This window comes from Leucoraja erinacea, chromosome 3, assembly GCF_028641065.1.
Source record: "Leucoraja erinacea ecotype New England chromosome 3, Leri_hhj_1, whole genome shotgun sequence".
NCBI lineage: Eukaryota > Metazoa > Chordata > Chondrichthyes > Rajiformes > Rajidae > Leucoraja > Leucoraja erinaceus.
In genome coordinates, this window is record NC_073379.1 from 105,603,532 (window position 1) to 105,623,796 (window position 20,265).

The 20,265-nt window shown below is 43.3% G+C and overlaps 1 protein-coding gene across 1 annotated transcript in view; it reads right to left on the reverse strand.

Moving 5' to 3' along the window:
* Window positions 1-19,801, reverse strand: part of LOC129695907 (adhesion G-protein coupled receptor V1-like) — a 491,758-nt gene extending 471,957 nt beyond the window's left edge. The window contains exons 1-3 of the mRNA XM_055633356.1: window positions 19,637-19,801; window positions 3,292-3,476; window positions 1,179-1,328 (exon numbers count right to left, since the gene is read on the reverse strand). Of these exons, the coding sequence (XP_055489331.1) occupies window positions 1,179-1,328; window positions 3,292-3,474 (333 nt within the window). The 5' untranslated portion in view covers window positions 3,475-3,476; window positions 19,637-19,801. The remainder of the gene's footprint in view (window positions 1-1,178; window positions 1,329-3,291; window positions 3,477-19,636) is intronic.
* Between the last annotated feature and the right edge of the window lie 464 nt (window positions 19,802-20,265).

Here is a 20,265-nt window from a genome sequence, read left to right on the forward strand (position 1 = left end):
TGTAATGTATGGCTGCAGAAACGGCATTTCGTTTGGACCTCCAGTGGTCCAAATGACAATTAAATTGACTATTGACTATTGACTATTGACTAGACTTTGTAACAGTCCTGCTCCATGCCTGGGCAAAGTAAGGAACTCCTTACTTTGTAAAGTAAAACTTAAAAACCAATAGGAAGCAATGCAAAATATCTCCACTCATCCCCTCGCAGATGCCTGCTCACCTCTCCTTTCCAAGCATTGGGAAAAAAAAGTTTTGCCCATTCTCTTCATTTAATTTGATGGAACCAACTTGTTGCATACAAACATAGAAAATAGGTGCAGGAGGAGGCCATTCGTCCCTTCGAGCCATTCAATATGATCATGGCTGATCATCCAATATCAGTGGGTACACAAAAATGCTGGAGAAACTCAGCGGGTGCAGCAGCATCTATGGAGCGAAGGAAATAGGCAACGTTTCGGGCCGAAACGTTGCCTATTTCCTTCGCTCCATAGATGCTGTTGCACCCGCTGAGTTTCTCCAGCATTTTTGTGTACCTTCGATTTACCAGCATCTGCAGTTCCTTGGTAAACACATCCAATATCAGTACCCCATTTCTGCCTTATCCCCATGTCCCTTGATTCCTTTAGCCCTAAGGGCTAAATCTAACTCTCTCTTGAAAAGCAAGCTGTAATAAAAGCTATAACCAACCTGACCTCCCGGTGGCTCAGCACTTCAACTCCCCCTCCCATTCCCAATCCGACCTCTCTGTCCTCGGTCTCCTCCATTGCCAGAGTGAGCAACAGCGGAAATTGGAGGAACAGCACCTCATATTCCGCCTGGGGACCTTGTGTCCGGATGGCATTAACATTGAATTCTCCCAATTTTGCTAGCCCTTGTTGTCTCCTCCCCTTCCTTAACCCTTGAGCTGTCTCCTCCCACCCTCCTATCCGCCCGCCCTCGGGCTCCTCCCCCTCCCCCTTTCCTTCCCTCTCCCCCCCCCCCCACACCCCCCATCAGTCTGAAGAAGGGTTTCAGCCCGAAACGTCGCCGATCAGTCGAAACGTCGCCTATTTCCTTCGCCCCATAGATGCTGCTGCACCCGCTGAGTTTCTCCAGCAATTTTGTGTACCTGTAATAAATGGCTTGTCCAAACGAAGAAAAGATTAACTGGAATGGGCATAAAACAAAATGAACTTACCTGCAAACTTAGTGAAAAAACGAACGTTTCATCCGCTTCTGGAAAATGATCATCCTTGACTGCGATGTACACAGTTTTATTTGTTTCAGTTGCTAATAATCGGGCAGCAGCCGACGTAGCCTCAAAATCGTCTGTATCTTCCCCTTGAAGCTACGAATATTTGCAATGAATATGTAAGATCATGTCTTATATGTTTAAATATACATTTAGGAATATTTCAGAGGTGTTTAAATAGTGTGATGAAATGGTACAACTTCGTATGCAATCACAAAAATAACAAGTGCACCTCAGAGGACGAGCATTTTTACACCATGATTCATCGCCTTTCTCTAATTACTAACAAATGTTTTGTGAAAAGGAATAACTTAGCAGCAGTATATTACAGCCTTAGAATAAAAGGCAAGCTGTTCAGTGGAGAGTTAAGAAAACCTTTATAATGCTAGTGGCAATCACCAAGCAAATGGATTCTACGCATAGGCTAAATTAGACACAGGGAACTGCAGATGCTGCTTTACAAAAAGAAACAAAATGCTGGAGTAACTCAGTCGGTCAGGCAGCATTTCTGCAGAACATGGATAGGTTATGTTTTGGGTCAGGACCCTTCTCAGGCTGATTATAGTAGAGGAGAGAAAGAAGTGGGGGCAGGACAAAACCTGACAAGGGAAAGGTGGATCGGTGCAGGCAAGTGCTGAAGAACTACGTGTGGTTGTGTTCACAAGTCCAGGTCAGAACATGATCAAAGAGAAGGAGCAATCACAGAAGGGGAACAATGAGAGAGGATCTCGCTGCCCTTCCATCGCAGAGAGGATAACTTGTTCAAAGAAGCCATATCTTGGGGGATTTTGCAATGGAGCAGTTAAATGTAGACACTATGAACTGCAAATGCTGGATTACAACTAAATTACTTGTTTTCATTTCTTTATTTCCTCTATGCATGAAAATGTAAGTAAGCACATGTTATGTCCGTACTAAATACTCTAAATATCTTATTTTCCCTTCATACTGACAATATATAGTGTGATTATCGGCAGAATAAGATAATTTAGTTCAATGGCACTAAATAATTTATCAGCAATCGATAAATTTATTCTAATAAAATGAGAAATTTAAAATAACAACCAATTTCACATGTGCTAGGAAATACATTTTCCTGTTATTTCAAATGTCTTACTTCTGACTTATCTTAAGGTATAAGGTCAACAGTGTGCGTCTTAACTCCCAAAGCACAGAGGTTATCCTCTAAAAATAGACGTACTTGTAGTCTTTGACCAACATTGACTGTGAATGGATAACAATGGGGAAATTGAGCTTTGCGTCATGTTTCTAATTTGGGACTTGATCAAATTAAAAAGAAAATCATAGAAACATAGAAAATAGGTGCAGGAGTAGGCCATTTGGCCCTTCGAGCTGCACCGCCATTCAATATGATCATGGCGGATCATCCAACTCAGTATCCTGTACCTGCCTTCTCCCCATACCCCCTGATCCCTTTAGCCACAAGGGCCACATCTAACCCTCTTAAATATAGCCAATGAACTGGCCTCAACTACCTTCTGCGGCAGAGAATTCCAGAGATTCACCACTCTCTGTGTGAACAAGGTTCTCCTCATCTCGGTTTTAAAGGATTTCCCCCTTATCCTTAAACTGTGACCCCTTGTCCTGGACTTCCCCAACATCGGGAACAATCTTCCTGCATCTAGCCTGTCCAACCCCTTAAGATGTTGTAAGTTTCTATAAGATCCCCCCTCAATCTTCTAAATTCTAGCGAGTACAAGCCAAGTCTATCCAGTCTTTCTTCATATGAAAGTACTGACATACCAGGAGATAGATAGGATAGATAGATAGATAGATAGATAGATAGATAGATAGATAGATAGATAGAGGAACTAGCATAGAGGAAATAAAGACATGAAAACAACTAATTTAGGTATAAACATGAGTGGATGGATAGATAAAAAAAATAAGTAAATAATATATAAAGGAATGAACAAATGGGAATTTAAAGATTACTTTCTAGTGACCTAAATCAACTCAAGTGAAACCGTTTGAAATGTGAAAGTTAACATTGCAACAATTCCAAGATGGTAATGCATGGACAATCTTTGTTCCTTACCAGTAAAAGTGCTGTGACATTGGCTGGTGTTCCGATCCTTTCAATAACCAAGCGTATAACTGAAATACTTGTTTCGTACACCACAAAATTGGTTTGGCCTGCGAACCTTACTTCTGTATCTCCACAGGCAAGAGTGACACAGAGACCCAAAATAAGCTCAGCCACCGAGAAAACTGCAGGCATTCCTGAAACGGTAAAATTCAGAGAAACAGGACCGGTTCAGAAGAAGGATCGTTAGAATTTAAAAATACAATGACACACATTGGTAGGCACTCTTTCACAGTAATATTTTTATTAATATTTTTGATATTAGATTAAACGCCGCACTATATCTTTTGCTTCTATTCTGGCTCGGCAAACAATCCTGCTCAGGTGCACGGAACCTACCCCGCCCACTCATACTCAATAGCTGACAGATATTATGCCCTGCCTAAAGCTCGAGAAAATTAGGTACGCACTTCAACATTCGGATTCAGATTCAGATTCAATTTTAATTGTCATTGTCAGTGTACAGTACAGAGACAACGAAATGCATTTAGCATCTCCCTGGAAGAGCGACATAGCAAATGATTTGAATAAATAATAATAAGTGTCCGGGGGGGGGGGTGGTGATTGGCAGTCACCGAGGTACGTTGTTGAGTAGAGTGACAGCCACCGGGAAGAAGCTGTTCCTCGACCTGCTGGTTCGGCAACGGAGAGACCTGTAGCGCCACCCGGATGGTAGCAGGGTAAATAGTCCATGGTTGGGGTGAGAGCAGTCCTTGGCGATGCTGAGCGCCCTCCGCAGACAACGCTTGCTTTGGACAGACTCAATGGAGGGGAGCGAGGAACCGGTGATACGTTGGGCAATTTTCACCACCCTCTGCAATGCCTTCCGGTCGGAGACAGAGCAGTTGCCATACCATACTGTGATGCAGTTGGTAAGGATGCTCTCGATGGTGCAGCGGTAGAAGTTCACCAGGATCTGAGGAGACAGATGGACCTTCTTCAGTCTCCTCAGGAAGAAGAGACGCTGGTGAGCCTTCTTGATCAGAGTTGAGGTATTGTGGGTCCAAGAGAGGTCATCGGAGATGTTGACTCCCAGGAACCTGAAGCTAGAAACACGTTCCACCTCCGTCCCGTTAATGTGGATGGGGGTGTGCGTGCCGTCTCTGGACTTCCTGAAGTCTACAATGAGCTCCTTGGTCTTCTTGGAGTTAAGGGCCAGGTTGTTGTCAGCGCACCATGCTGCTAAGTGCTAGACCTCCTCCCTGTAGGCCGACTCATCGTTGTTGCTGATGAGGCCAATCACCGTTGTATCATCTGCATACTTGATGATGGTGTTAGTACCATGTACAGGTGTGCAGTCGTAGGTGAAGAGGGAGTAGAGGAGGGGGCTCAGCACACAGCCCTGTGGAATGCCGGTGTTCAGGCTGAGGGTTGAAGAGGTGGTGTGCTGGGGTCTGTTAGTTAGAAAGTCCAGTATCCAGTTGCAGAGGGAGGGGTCGATGCCCAGGTTACCGAGTTTGGTGATCAGTTTTAAATGGAAGGTTTCAGAAAGCGTGGGGACCTTTTTGTAAATGCATTCCAGACTTTATAAATGCTTGATCATCAAGCACAGATTAACACTTTAATATACCCATTCATTTATCGTGGATTATTGTTGTGACAGGCTGATATTTGCATATGCTCAATGGCAGTGACTGGCGAGGGGTTATTTTTGGTATCTCATTTTTTTGTTATTGTTGTTGTCTTGTTATATGTTAGCATAAGTTGTTTTTTATTTATTCTTTTCGTACACTCCGCCTGTAACAAATAGACAACTTTGCACTTTGCTATGTCCTGCAAACTAATTAAAAAAGATTTTGATTTAAAAAAAGTAAATTATGAATTATTACAGGAAAATTCTGTCGGCCAAACAATCCTGAACTCTTCCTCTTCATTGTTAATTGTTTCTTCTGACGGGCTGCTCCACTTTCACCTTTGAAACAAAATATTGGTGCTTTTCACAAAACTTTAGCTTTAGCTCCAATGTTGCAGCTTTTTCCTCAGCCACCCGAGCCCATGTGACTTTGCCTGCCTCTCATTCGCCAGCCTCTCACAATAATGCATTGCAGCTTCTTCAAATCTCCAAGCAATTTGCTTCACCCACCACCCCTATGAGCAATGCCAGCCACTCCCAACACAACCTCCTCCCTTCATCACACGTCGACAACTCTCCCCAAGAACAGACATTCACCACTAGAAAAACACAATGAAACTAGGGATGAGTTAGGCCATACCACTCAGTTGGGTTTACTCTGCCAGAACTGTCTCCAGAATCTTCCAATTCTTCATTTTAATGGAACCTATTAGCCTCTGCACCCAATTTTTCAAAAAGCACATTCACAGACTTCAAACTCCACAATAAGATTACAATTTTATACCCCAGATCTACTATTCAATATTCAGGAAGGATAGACAGAAAGGAAGAGGAGGTATTGCAGGTTAAAGAGGAGATTAATGCAATAGCAATAGTCTGTGGAATTCTCTGCCTCAGAGGGCGGTGGAGGCCAGTTCTCTGGATGCTTTCAAGAGAGAGCTAGATAGGGCTCTTAGAAATAGCATAGTCAGGGGATATGGGGAGAGGGAAGTAACGGAGTACTGATTGGGGATGATCAGCCATGATCACATTCAATGGCTCAAAGGGCCGAATGGCCTACTCCTGCACCTATTGTCTATTGTCTAGCAAGGAGAGACTTTAGCTTGAATGCTGTACGATCGGTATGGGTAAAACTGCGAAATAGCCAAGGGCAGAAAACACTTGTTAGAGTGGTATACAGTTCACCAAACAGCAGCAGGGAGGTTGGGAATAGCATCAAGCAGGAAATTAGGGATGCGTGTATCAAAGTACAACAGTTAGCATGGTGACTTTAATCTACATATAGATTGGGCCAACCAAATTGGTAGCAGGACTGAGAATTTCCTTGTGTGTATACAGGATGGGTTTTAAACCAATATGTCGAAGAACTGACTAGAGGGCAAGCCCCTCTGGACTGGGTATTGTGTAATGAGGAAGGATTAGTTAGTGATCTTGTTGTGCAAAGCCCATCGGGCAACAGTGACCACTATATGGTGGGATTCTGCATTAGGATGGAGAGTGACATGGTTAACTCAGAGACTAAGGGCCTGAGCTTGAAGAAAGCAGACTTTGCAGGTATGAGACGGGAATTGGCTAGGATAGACTGGCAAATTATACTTAAACTGTTGACGGTGGAGATGCAATGGCAAAGATTTAAATAACGCATGGATGAATTGTTCATCACTAGTAGTACTTTCATTCACTATTTGTTGAACAAATTTAAAAATCCATATACTATATCTATTGGTACCCCTTGATACATTTCCTGTCCTTAAATCTTCAATGGGAAAATTGTGCCATTCCATCACATTTTTCCTATTTAACTTCCCATCCTTAGAGAGTCAATAGTCAAAAGATTAGACCCTGTGGGTTTATCAGCCTTCAGTCCCATCAGTTTACCCAACACCATTTCCTGCCTAATATGGATTATCTTCAGTTCCTCCGTCACCACAGATCCTCTGGCCACTAGTACACCAGGAAGATTGTTTGTATCTTCATTAGTGAAGATGGATCCAAAGTATCTGTTCAACATCTTCCAGTTCCTTGTTCCCCATAAAAATTCACCCTTTTCAGTCTTCAATGATTTAACTAATTTTTTCCTCTTCACATACCTAAAGAAGCTTTTACTATCTCATTGTATATTCTTGGCTAGCTTACCTTCGTACATCATCTTTTCTCCCTGTATTGCCTTTTTAGTTATCTTCTGTTGCTCTTTAAATGTTACCCAATTCTCTGACTTCCCACTCATCTGTGCTATGTTGTACTTCTCTTTTATGTTTATACTGTCCCTGACTTCTCTTGTCAGCCACAGTCGCCCCTTATCCCTGTTGGAATCTGTCTTCGTCTTTGGAATGAACTGATCCTGCACCTTCTGTATTATTCCCAGAAATACCTGCCATTGTTGTTCCACTTCAGGACTTCAGCCCTCTCCTTACCTTGGAGGACCTACACAGTTCCCGCTGCACCAAAAAAACCCAGAATATAATAAAGGACATCTCCCACCCCGGACACTCCCTGTTTGAACTGTTGCCGTCAGGCAGACGGTACAGATCCACAAGGACAAGGACAAATAGACTACAAAACAGTTTTTACCCCACTGCTATAAAAGCACTAAATGTGGCCGCCAAGGAACGCAGGGGCGATACAGACTAAGGGACTGTGGTACACTGTGAAATCGACAGAAGGATGGAGGGTTGGGTGTGTATGCGTGCTTTGTCTGTGTTTTTTATTTATTTGCTTATCTTTATTATTTTACCGTGGATGTTTCGTTAGCTTTAGAAATGTTTGAATGCTGCACTGACTGGCTGACATTTTAAATTTCGTTGTACATGGCCCATGTTACAATGACAATAAAGAAACTATTCTATTCACTGTCATCCCTGCTAGGGTATCTTTCCAGCCAACGTCAGCCAGCTCCTCCCTCATGGCTCCATAGTCCCCTTTATTCAACTGCAACACTGACCCCTCCGATTTACCCTTCTCCCTCACAAATTGTAGATTAAAACTTATCATATTATGGTCAATACATCATAATGGCTCCTTAACCTCAAGTTCCCTTATCAAATCCAGTTAGATACACAACACTAAATCCAGAATTGAATTTCTCCCTGGTAGGCTCCAGTACAAGCTGCTCTAAGAATCCATCACAGAGGCACTCCACAAACTCCCTTTCTTGGAGTCCAGTACCAGCCTGATTTACCCAGTATCCCTGCATGTTGAGTCAGAGTTACACAGCACAGAAACAGGCCCTTCAGCCCAACTCGCCCACCCTGGACAAAATGCACCATCTAAGCGAGATTCATTTGCCTGCATTTGGTCCATATTCCTCTAAACCTTTCCTGTCCATGTACCTGTCCAAATGCCGTTTTAAATATTGCTATTTTAGCTGCTTCAACTACTTCCTGACAGCTCATTCCATATACCCACCACCCTCTGAGTGGAAAAGTTGCCTATCAGGTTTTAATTAAATCTTTCCATTCTCACAGTAAACCCATGTCCTCTAGTTCATGATTCTCCTACCCAATAAAGAGACTGTGCATTCATTCTAACAATTCCCCTTATGATTTTATACACCTCTATAAGATGACTCTACAGAAGGATTATGCGAACTGCACACATACAGGTCAGGACTGAACTGCTGGAGTGCTGGAATGATGTGTCAGCAACAGCATTGTCCTCAGGCTCCTGTGCTCCAAGGAATAAAGTCCAAGCCTGCCCAACATTCCCTATAGTTCAGGCCCTCGAATTCAACATCCATGTAACTCTGCTCTCTTCCCAGCTTAATGACATCTTTCCTAAAGCAGGGTGACCACAATTGAAAAAAAGATCCCAAAATTCATAAAGTAGTTATTTTCTATCACTCCTAAGTAGTCAGCCGGCAACATTTCAACATATCCTACAACATGTTTTACTTATTTTAAGAATCACTTTACACTACATAGAACACCAAATATAACACCTAATGGTCGAATGTAACTCGATTTCAATTTGGTCCAATGGAACATTCGCATTTTGTATTTTACATGCTAAAAATTATTTAACTACGTTTCAGATATCCTAGATATTTAACAATGATGACATTGTGCTCACAGTCAAATGCGTTACAAATTAATTTGTTCCCGCTTCTGTTTTTTGACACATTTCTCTTCCAACATTTAAGGTCTATTGCAGCTTCCAGAATATCTCCACGAGACCTATTCTGCTACTGATTTCCCTTAACATATTATTTCTCATGTGCATAACATTAGGGGCAGCAGAGAGGGGTAGCATAGTGGTGCAGCCACAGTGTTGCTGCCTTACAGCACTTGCAGCGTCGGTGGACTATGGGTGCCGTCTGTACGGAGTTTGTACGTTCTTCCCATGACTTGTGTGGGGTTTCTCCGAGATCTTTGGTTTCCTCCCACACTCCAAAGACGTACAGGTTTGTAGGTTGATTGACTTGGTGTAAATGTAGAAATTGTCCCTAGTCTAGTGTGTGTAGGATAGTGTTAATGTGCGGGGATTGCCGGTCGATTCGGGCTCGGTGGGCCTGTTTCCGTGCTGCATCTCTCTAAACTAAACTAAATTAGTGTCATGAAATATATACACAGTGAATGCATTTTTAGTTTTTTAGTTATACCCAAAATCTCCAAGTTGGAATGAAGTTGGAATGGCTGTTATCACAGCAAACCAATATTCTTACAATAAGGCAACAATCTTACAATATATTAAGCCAATGAAGTAGTGTTCAACATCTTTACCTCCTGATTCTCGGGTCATCTCCTTACAGTCGTGCAATTTATGGCTGACAATCAACTTCCAATCAGCGTATCTTTAGCATGTGGGAGGAACCGGAACACCCAGGGGGAAACCTGCTGCACAGAAAGATTATGCGAACTGCACACATACAGGTCGGGACTGAACCTGGAGTGCTAGAATGATGAGTCACCAGGAGCATTGTGCTGTCTTGCCCCATGCTAACCCCTTGTCCTGAAACTGATACGACGACATATGATCCTCCAAAGTCATCTCATGAAAGGTTAGCCCTACTGCGAATAGACAGGTCATTTTAAAGTCCTTCTGCTACTCATTTGGAAGCAGAGAAGTTGTTTCATAATAATATCATCAATTATTAATCCGCTAGTATTTCTAGTTCACCCAGCAACAACCGAGACACCACTGCTCACCTTCCCACACACTGCGCTGTGGATCCCATGAATATTACATAGTTACGAGTTGCAAAGTAATTTGTTTTAACCTTTTCAAAAGCCTATGTTTAGATCGAAACACGTGGCTGTACAGAGAGTAACAAGTGTAAGCCTGTTGCTTTTAACCCCACCTTCGTATTTGTACATTCTGAACAAAGACATTTACATTTCACACCATCATTGTAAGCTGTGAATAAAGCAGACAAAATAATTTCAGGTCCAAATGGTGCTTTTCAACTGTTGAATTTCAGAAGTATCGTACACAATAATATAGTATTTCAATAATATGCATTGACAATGAATGCATTTTAGTGTTTTGGTTACACCTAAAATCTCCAAGTTGGAATGAGGTTGGAATGTCTTATCACAAAAAGGCAATATTAATAGACAATAGACAATAGGTGCAGGAGTAGGCCATTCGACCCTTCGAGCCAGCACCGCCATTCAATGTGATCATGGCTGATCATCCACAATATTCTCACAATAAGGCAACAATAAAATATAATGAGCCAATGATGTAGTGCTCAATATATTTATATAGTAGTTTATGAATTACGACAGGCCTTAGAAACATAGAAACTAGGTGCAGGAGGAGACCATTCGGCCCTTCGAGCCAGCACCGCCATTCATTGTAATCATGGCTGATCATCCCCAATCAATAACCCATGACTGCCTTCTCCCCATATCCCTTGACTCCACTCGCCCCTAGAGCTCTATCTAATTCTCTCTTAAATCCATCCAGTGACTTGGCCTCCACTGCCCTCTGTGGCAGGGAATTCCATAAATTCACAACTCTCTGGGTGAAAAAGTTTTTTCTCACCTCAGTCTTAATTGACCTCCCCTTTATTCTAAGACTGTGGCCCCCTGGTTCTGGACTCGCCCAACATTGGGAACATTTTTCTGCATCTAGCTTGTCCAGTCCTTTTATACTTTTATATGTTTCTATAAGATCCCCCTCATCCTTCTAAACTCCAGTCAATACAATCCTAGTCTTTTCGATCTTTCCTCATATGACAGTCCCGCCAACCCAGGGATCAATCTCGTGAACCTACCCTGCGCTGCCTCAATCACAAGGATGTCCTTCCTCAAATTAGGAGACCAAAACTGTACACAATACTCCAGATGTGGTCTCACCAGGGCCCTATACAACTGCAGAAAAACCTCTTTACTCCTATACTGAAATCCTCTTGTTATGAAGGCCAACATTCCATTCGCTTTCTTCACTGCCTGCTGTACCAGCACGCCAACTTTCAGTGACCTGTGCACAAGGACGCCCAGGTCTCGCTGCACCTCCCCCTTACCTAACCTAACCTCATTGCCCCCTTGTTTTTGCCGCCAAAGTGGATAACCTCACATTTATCTATATTATACTGCATCTGCCATGCATCTGCCCACTCACTCAATATGTTCAGGTCACCCTGTAGCCTCCTAACATCCTCTTCACAGTTCACACTGCCACCCAGCTTTTTGTCATCCGCAAACTTGCTAGTTTTGCTCCTAATTCCCTCTTCCAAATCATTAATATATATGGTAAACAGTTGCAACCACAACATCGAGCCTTGCGGCACTCCACTCGCCACTGCCTGCCATTCTGAAAAGGACCCGTTCACTCTTACTCTTTGCTTCCGGTCTGCCAACCAATTTTCTATCCATGTCAACACCCTACCCCCAATATCATGTGCTCTAGTTTTAGTCATCAGTCTCCCGTGCAGGACCTTATCAATAATAATTATTTGGCACTATGGAATGTAGTAACTGTTTTAATTACATATACACACATTGGTTAAAGAACAGAGTGGAAATGCATGCCAAAATGGTAACAGCTATTAATAACAATTTTATGTTAGTATAACATCCTTCAATATTGCTACATATCCCAAAGCACTTAATTGTGGCGATTTTCACAAAGTTTGAAACTTGGGCACATCGGAGAAATGGGCCACCATTCTTCCCTTCAGCTGGCAGTTCCATTGAGAGCCAGCGATCTTCATCTCTTTAGTTTAGAGAAACAGAATGGAAACAGGCCATTTAGCATACGGAATCCACGCAGACTACTGGTCACCCCTTCACACTAGTTCTATATTTCCCAGTTTCTCATCCACTCCATACACATGAGGGGCAACTTTACAGAGCCCAATTAACCTACAAACACACACATCTTTGGAATCTAAGATGGCGGACTGCGGGGGTGATGCGCCGTTGTGTATGGCTGCTCCTCCTGCAGTCCGTCCTTTCTCCCTTTTTAAAAAAAATTACTTTTAATTGGAAGCCCTTCTTTGTACCTCCCCCTGGGTGGGGGGGGGGGGGGGGGGGCCCCTTGGGGGGGCCGCCAAAGTGGATAACCTCACATTTATGCATCTGCCAGCATCTGCCCACTGGTCGGAGATGCGGTTTTCTTCCCTCCTAACATCCTCTTCACAGTTCACACTGCCACCCTTCATCCGCAAACTTGCTAGTTTTGCTCCTAATGCCCTCTTCTGTGCAGATCCTACCATCGAGCTGGAGCGGCCCCAACGACGATTTCCTGCGGGATTACAGCTTCGCCACTGCCTGCCATTCTGCTGGGGACCAACACCAACACTTAGCGGGCGATGGCTTACCGGATCGCCTTCGGGTAAGCTCCGGGGCACTGGGAACGCCGACTGCAACATCGCTGAGCTGCGGCTCTGCAGAGCGTCCAGCCGCGGCGTCTCGTCGGGCGGCACTGGATTTCAATAATAATTATTGGGTCCGAGTTCGCCAGTGTAGGTAAGCGCGGCCTGAGAACTTTGGACACTGCAGTCTTAAAGAACAGAGTGGAAATGCATCAGCCAAAATGCTAAAGCTATTAATAACATTTTACGCCGATGATCCAGCTTTGCGGCAGAGGGCCTGAGAACATTAATTGCTGGCGAGGCCACACATAGTTTGAAACTTGGACTATGAGGGGGAGAACTGGATATTTTTAGTGCCTTCCCTCACAGTGCATTCTGCTGTAAGGGGGACGTTTCATCTTGATTTCTATAGTGTAGAGAAACAGTCTTTTTTCTTTTTTATCTTTTTTTTTTTTGTATGGAATATATTGACATTTGATCCCCTTCAATTAGTTTAATATTTCTCTGTAAAGCACTACTCCATACAAATACTGGGCAACTTTACAAAGTGCTATATAACCTACAAACATTATTATTATTATTTTATGTGGGAAGAAACTGGAACATCCAGCGGAAACCCGGATCATGGAAAACATTCAAACTCCGTATATACAGCACCCAAAGTCAGGATCGAACACGTGTCTCTGGCGCTCTGAGGCAGAGGGTCTCCCAGCTACGCCACTGTGCCACCCATTCAGCCACCTTCCAACTTCTTATACTTAAAACCAAAAGTCGGAGATATGGTAGGGAATAGATGTAGGTGCATCCATTCTACAACACTGCCAAACAACTCTGTCCTAACGCTGTACTATGGTAAAGGACAGACAAACTGATGAGCTGACTTGGATATGTTCCATTCAAACCCTCAAACCGGGTTTGATGTAAATAAGAAAACAACGTTGGGAATGTTGGCTGGAACAGCAGTTCACTTATTCAATCGGTAAACTTGGAGGATCATTTGCAGACCTCCAGTGCTTTGAGGTACAAATTGTTGGTGATAATTACATCCAGGAACTTGAAGCTCTTGACCATCTCCACTTCAGCACCATTGATGCTGCCTGGGATGAAGAACACTTAAATGTCAAGATATTTGAGTAGTAGAATGAGACAGACTATCCCACACTGGACAGGAATGATCGTCTCAATGCAGCAAAGCAAATTAAGAGCATTTCAGTTGAGGTATTGTTATAGTTACTGGTTTACGATTGTCAAATATACCGAGATACAGTGAGAAACTTTGTATTGCATGCAATCCAAGCTGATCATACCATGCACATGATCAATCATAACACGAGTACAACAGGTAGCACAGCAGAGAAAATAAACAGAGAGTGGACCATATAGTTTACAGCTACAGAGAAAATACAGAGATTGAAAAAAAATGCAAGGGCCGCAACGAGATAGACTGAGAGATCGGGAAAACATCGCATACAAGAGGTACAAAATAAAGGGGGGAAAACTCGTTTTTAAACTTTTGAATCTCCTGCCCACTGGGAGAAGAGAAAGTGACCAGGTGGCGAACAGTCTTTGATAAAGTTGGTAATTGCCGAGGCAGCGTGAAGTGCAGATTGATTTTGACGTGAAGACAGACACAAAAGGCTGGAGTGACAGTGGTCCAGGCAGCATCTCTGGAGAACAGGAACAGTTGAGACCCTTCTTCAGACTGAGAGGCAGGGAAAAGGATAACGAGATTTATAGGTTCTTAGGGTGAAATGAATGGAAGACATGCAAAAGGCAATGATAATCAAGGAACTGTGGTGCACACAATAGGCCATTGATGGCTGTGGGATAGGTGACAATGAGTATACAGACAGAGGAACTCGACAACAGTAAAACTAGTACGAAGACAAGGGTGGGGGAGGATGGGGCCAGGGGGAAAGAGGAAGTATAAGGCTGGTTTGTGTAATGGACTGCATTTTCTCTGCAGTTTCTTTTCATCTTGGATAGAGCTCTTGCCATGATGCTATGATGCATCCCAATGGGATGATTCTATGGTACATCTGTAAAAATTGGTAAGAGTCTTAGGAGAAATGCTGAATTTCCTTAGTCTTCTAAGGAAGTAGAGATGATAGTATGCTTTGTTGGCCATAACGTTAATGTGGTTGGACCAGGACAAATTGTTGGTGATAGTTACACCTAGAAACATGAAAGCACTAGACCATAAGTGTTGTTCATCCCAGGAAGCATCCCAGATGCTGAAGTAGAGATGGTCAAGTGCTTCAAGTTCCTAGATGCTATTAATTTCAACCAATTCATTTCACATTATCTAAATGGCGTCAAGTTGGGAAAAGGGGAAGTACAACGGGATCTGGGGGGCCTTGTACATCAGTCTATGAAAGTAAGCATGCAGGTACAGCAGGCAGTGAAGAAAGTGAATGGTATGTTTGCCTTTATAACAAGAGGAATCGAATATAGGAGCAAATAGGTCCTTCTGCAGTTGTACAGAGCCCTAGTGAGACTACACCTGGAGTATTGTGTGCAGTTTTGGTCCCCTAATTTGAGGAAGGACATTCTTGCTATTGAGGGAGTGTAGCGTAGGTTTACAAGGTTAATTCCCGGGATGGCGGGGCTGTCATATGCTGAGAGAATGGAGCGGCTGGGCTTGTATACTCTAAAATTCAGAAGGATGAGAGGGGGTCTTATTGGAAAGTATAAGATTATTAAGGGTTTGGACACACCCGAGGCAGGAAACATGTTCCCGATGTTGGGGGAGTCCAGAACCAGTAGCCACAGTTTAAGAATAAGGAGTAAACCATTTAGAACGGAGACGAGGAAACACTTTTTCTCACAGAGAGTGGTGAGTCTGTGGAATTCTCTGCCTCAGAGGGCGGTGGAGGCCGGTTCTCTGGATGCTTACAAGAGAGAGCTAGATAGGGCTCTTAAAAATAGCAGAGTCAGGGGATATGGGGAGAAGGCAGGAACGGGGTACTGATTGGGGATGATCAGCCATGATCATATTGAATGTCGGTGCTGGCTCGAAGGGCCAAGTGGCCTACTCCTGCACCTATTGCCTATTGTCTATTGTTACGCAACATTAAACTTGAAAGTAGCTATAAGCATTGGACCCAAACGAATACGGGTTTCAACAAGATTCATACAGTGGTGTCCAAATACAATCTGTCTACTCAATCTGCTCAAAACACCCATATTTGTTGCATTTTGAATTGTTTTTCATATCAAAGGAAACATTAACTGCAGGTCCTATTTGCACAAAACAAAATGGTTACAATTGCTGTAGAACAGCCGTGCAAATACCATAACCTCTGCTGTTAACCAAGAACGTGATATCTGTCACCTTCACTTACATTAAACAATGGCTTCCCTTCATAATAAGGTTGGAAATCAGGCTGTTCACTCAAGATGGTCAGTTCAATTCAGAATTACACAATTAATGAAGCACTTCTTGTCCAATAAGGCAAGACCTAGATGATATCTGCATTTGAGTTGATAAGGGGCAAGTAAAATTCAAGCCATAAGTGGCAGCCAGTGGATAGAGTCAGTCACACAGCACAGAAACAGACCCTTCAGCCCACTTTTTTCCATGCTGGCCAAGATGCCCCATATAAGCTACATGTCCATTATCAACCAAATAAAAAATCAGCCTCTCAGGTCAATATGAAATCTTGCCTCTCTCAGCTTAAACCTATAACTTCTGTGTTTTGAATTTGAATTTTCCTTTATTGTCATTCAGACCTTACGGTGTGAACGAAATTTCGTGCCTGCAGTCATACATACAATAATACAATAATAACAACAATAAACACAAATTAACTTCCACCACAGTGAGTCCTCCAAACACCTCCTCACTGTGGTGGAGGCAAAAATCTTAGGGTTGCAGTCTCTCCCTCTGCTCCCTCTGCGCTGAGGCGATTCCCCACCGGGCGATGGTACAAACAGTCCCGCAGCTCACCGAACCCCGCGAACGGGCCGGTTCAAACACTGCGGCCCGGGGTGGTCGAAGCTGCCGCACCTCCAGTCCAGCACACGCAGCCGCCGGCCCGCGGCTGAACCCAGGACTCTGGACACCGCCGCCAGAACGTCGTCCCAGCCACCGGAGCACCGTCCCAGCCCCCGGACCGGATCGCCCTCACGTGAGTACCGTTCCACCCTCGGGCTGGGCCACTCCAGCGGGATTCCCCTACCGTGGGTAAAATACATTGTGCATTTACCCCATCTAATCGCCTCATCATTTTATACACCTTAATACAATTACCCTAGCCCGCCCAATCTCTTATAGCTCAGCTCCTCAAGTCTTGCCAACATCCTAGGGTATCTTCTCTGCTATCCAGCTTAATGACATCCTTCCTATCAAGGTGACCAAAACTGAATACAGGACTCCAAATGTGTTTTCAACAATATTGTACAATTGTAACATAATGTCTCAACTTATATACACAAGACCTTGATTGATAAGTCCAATGTACCAAAAGCATTATTTACCACCTATTTACTTGTGACACCACTTTCAGGGATTTGTGAACCTGCACTCCTAGCCCTTTGTTCTACAGCACTCCTCAGGGCTGACTTACTGCCCCTGCATGAAACTCTATTTGCCATCTTTAGCAAACCTGGCCAGCTGATCAAGATCCTGCCTTTTATCACCCTCATCAGATCATGACGTACTTCAATGTCATTTAAAAAGACTGGGGTCTCATCCCAAGCATTGATATGCCTAAAAACAGTAACGGGCCCAGCACTGATTCCCGAGGCAAACCACTTGTCACAGGCCTCGTAAAATCCTTACTACACCACCCACTGCTTCCTTCCATGATGTCAATTCTATATCCAGTTAGCTAGCTCTTCCTGGATCCCATGCGGCACCAAGATGGCACCTAGGTCTATCAGACAACTTAATCATCCTATCACCAAGTAGAGAATGGTCCTGACCTGCCATCTGCTTCATTGGAGACCCCCAAACTATCTTTAATTGGACTTTCACTAAATGTCAGTTTTATATAGATGTGTGTTTATTTGCTGAAAGTCAACATAAGTTGTTACGCCAGTTATAGCAAAAAAATATGTGGAAACACAATAGACTCCAGTGAAATAACAATTATTTGAAATAACTTGGAGTTGTCAACATCAGTTTGGATATGACTTTAATAGTTAAACAGTCACAGATTGATAAATTTACCCTTGGTTATTACAATCACTCCCTACAGAAGACATTGGCTATCATAAAAGCACAACCAGTGGTGAAATAGAAGTGTTAATACCCATGTCTATTCTGGGGCATGTATTTAACCAATCTAAATTGGCTGCTAATTCTTTAAATGTCCACGATTGGCTGTCCCTCCATATTCTTTATATTCTGTCCTTGGAAACTGAATCATCATGAGTGACTGAGGATGGATGTAAACCTTTTCTAGAGTTTCACTCAGTTTTGATGAATATTTGTTTAATATTTTCTATAATCCTCATCCTCAATGAAAACGTGACAATGTTTGACAATACGACAATAGATGGTGATGACCACAAGTATTCAGAACCAAAAATGTGATCCTCTAATGACACACTTCAATGCCAAATTGGTGATGAAACATCTTAGTTCCCCAGTTGCTCCAAATATATTTCACATTGCATTGGAATTCTTAGCATTCATAATCCATGAACAATGCTTTCAATCATCGCCAATCAGCACACTGTGTGAATTCCCTGATGGTATCCTCCAGAATAGGTTCCTACAATAGTTTACATCCTAGTTATTTTGATTCATGGGCTCATAATATAACGGCCAAAGCATTTTTAAATATTGGTATTCATTCATTTCATTCCATATGCTATTCCCAAAGCATTCCAAAATCCAACCCATTTCACTTTCAAATATTTATCAGCTCTTATGCAGAGATCAACAAATAGAAACCAGTTAAGCTAACTTTCAGTCAATAAACAGTGTGACCACGTTGTTTTCCCTCAATATTATCCAGTTGCGTTATGAAATTGATACCTTGCTTAGTACAAATTGAGGCATAAGATTCAATCAAGGACAACCTCGACAGGAAAGTGTGGAATAAAAGAATTTACTGCCATAACATGCATTTTGTTGCACGCTTATTCTGGTAGCATCACTGTTTAGTTTGTATTCCTACTGCTGCTCGTTTCAAAAACAAAAACACTGCATTGGAGCTCTAAACAGCTAATTTTATGATTGTAATCCTGTTTAAATAAGTTTCGCTCCACACTGCAGAACGCACACCAGTCCCCCGCCTTGGCCAAAGAACATAACACCAAGAACAACTATACACACAGTTAAACTGCACTATCCACCTGCTGCCACGTGAAACGTTAACAAATGAATACCGTCGCAAAACCAAACAACGACTGTTTTGTTTTATAAATTAAACGCGGAAACATCTCGACCTCTGGAAACAAGATTATTTGCAGGGAATCCCGTGTTTCCCCCCAGAATAAGGTCCGCAAACATACTCACTGAAGGTGTTCAGCTTCCCTTTTCGCTCTGCGTCCCCCACACATTATTTGCCGAGGTGGGAATAACCCCAATTGGAGGAACATCCCAAATCAAAATCAACAAACCGCTCGAATAGTCACAGAGCAGGGAAACAGGCCCTTCGGCCCATCTCGCCCATGCTGAGCAAGATCGATGCCCATTTAAACTAGTCCCTAACGCCCGCGGTTGATCCAAGTCCCTCTAAACTTGACCTGCCCATGTGTTGAAACTGCCCCCTCGAAATGCATTAAATACAGTAACAGCCCCTCACAATAAACTCGTTTAGCAGGTAAAGTGACCAAATCCATGTGCAATGAATGCGAGGATCAGGCAAAAGATGAGCAATCCGTGCAAACTGCAATTATTAAATAAATGCCTGTTAGTTCTAATTTCAATCCTGTCCCGCCGGCTACTCGTCTGTAAAGACTTCTCGGAAACAACCTTAACCGAGCTCAGGGTGCTTTGGCTGCAAACTCACTTGCAGCGGTTGACCCAGGTGGGTTGGGGCAAAGCCAGCAAGCCTGCGGACGATCCTCACTCGTGTCCCGGTCGGCGACTGGCAGCTGCCTCGGGCAGGGGTGACCAAGGTGCCCGCTCGCTGGGATTGCTCTGCTCTGCTCTGCTGCTCCAGGCAGCGCATGCTCAACGCTAACTCGGGGACTGACTCACTCACTCACCCACCCTCCCCCAGGTTGTGCTGTCCACTCATCACATAAATTACAGGAAAGCCAAGAAACCCCCGGTGTAATTTAACTAACAAACAAACAACGGTAGACACAAAACGCTGGAGTAACTCAGCGGGACAGGCAACATCTCTGGAGAGAAGGAACGAGCCACTTGTTCAGACTATTGTATTGTTTTCCAGTGTACTATGTTTACATATTCTGTTGTGCTGCTGCAAGTAGGAATTCCATTGCTCTTTCTGGGACTTATGGCAATAAAACACTCTTGACTCTTCAATGTGAAGCAGTTTCTGCAGTTCCTTCCTAAATAAACTATGGTAACTGACAGCGGGCTAAACTAACTACAAGAGTCCGTGATAAGGAGCTACTAAATATTTCTGACCATTATTTAATTTTTTTTTTTCAGGGTGAGGGCATCTGTGGC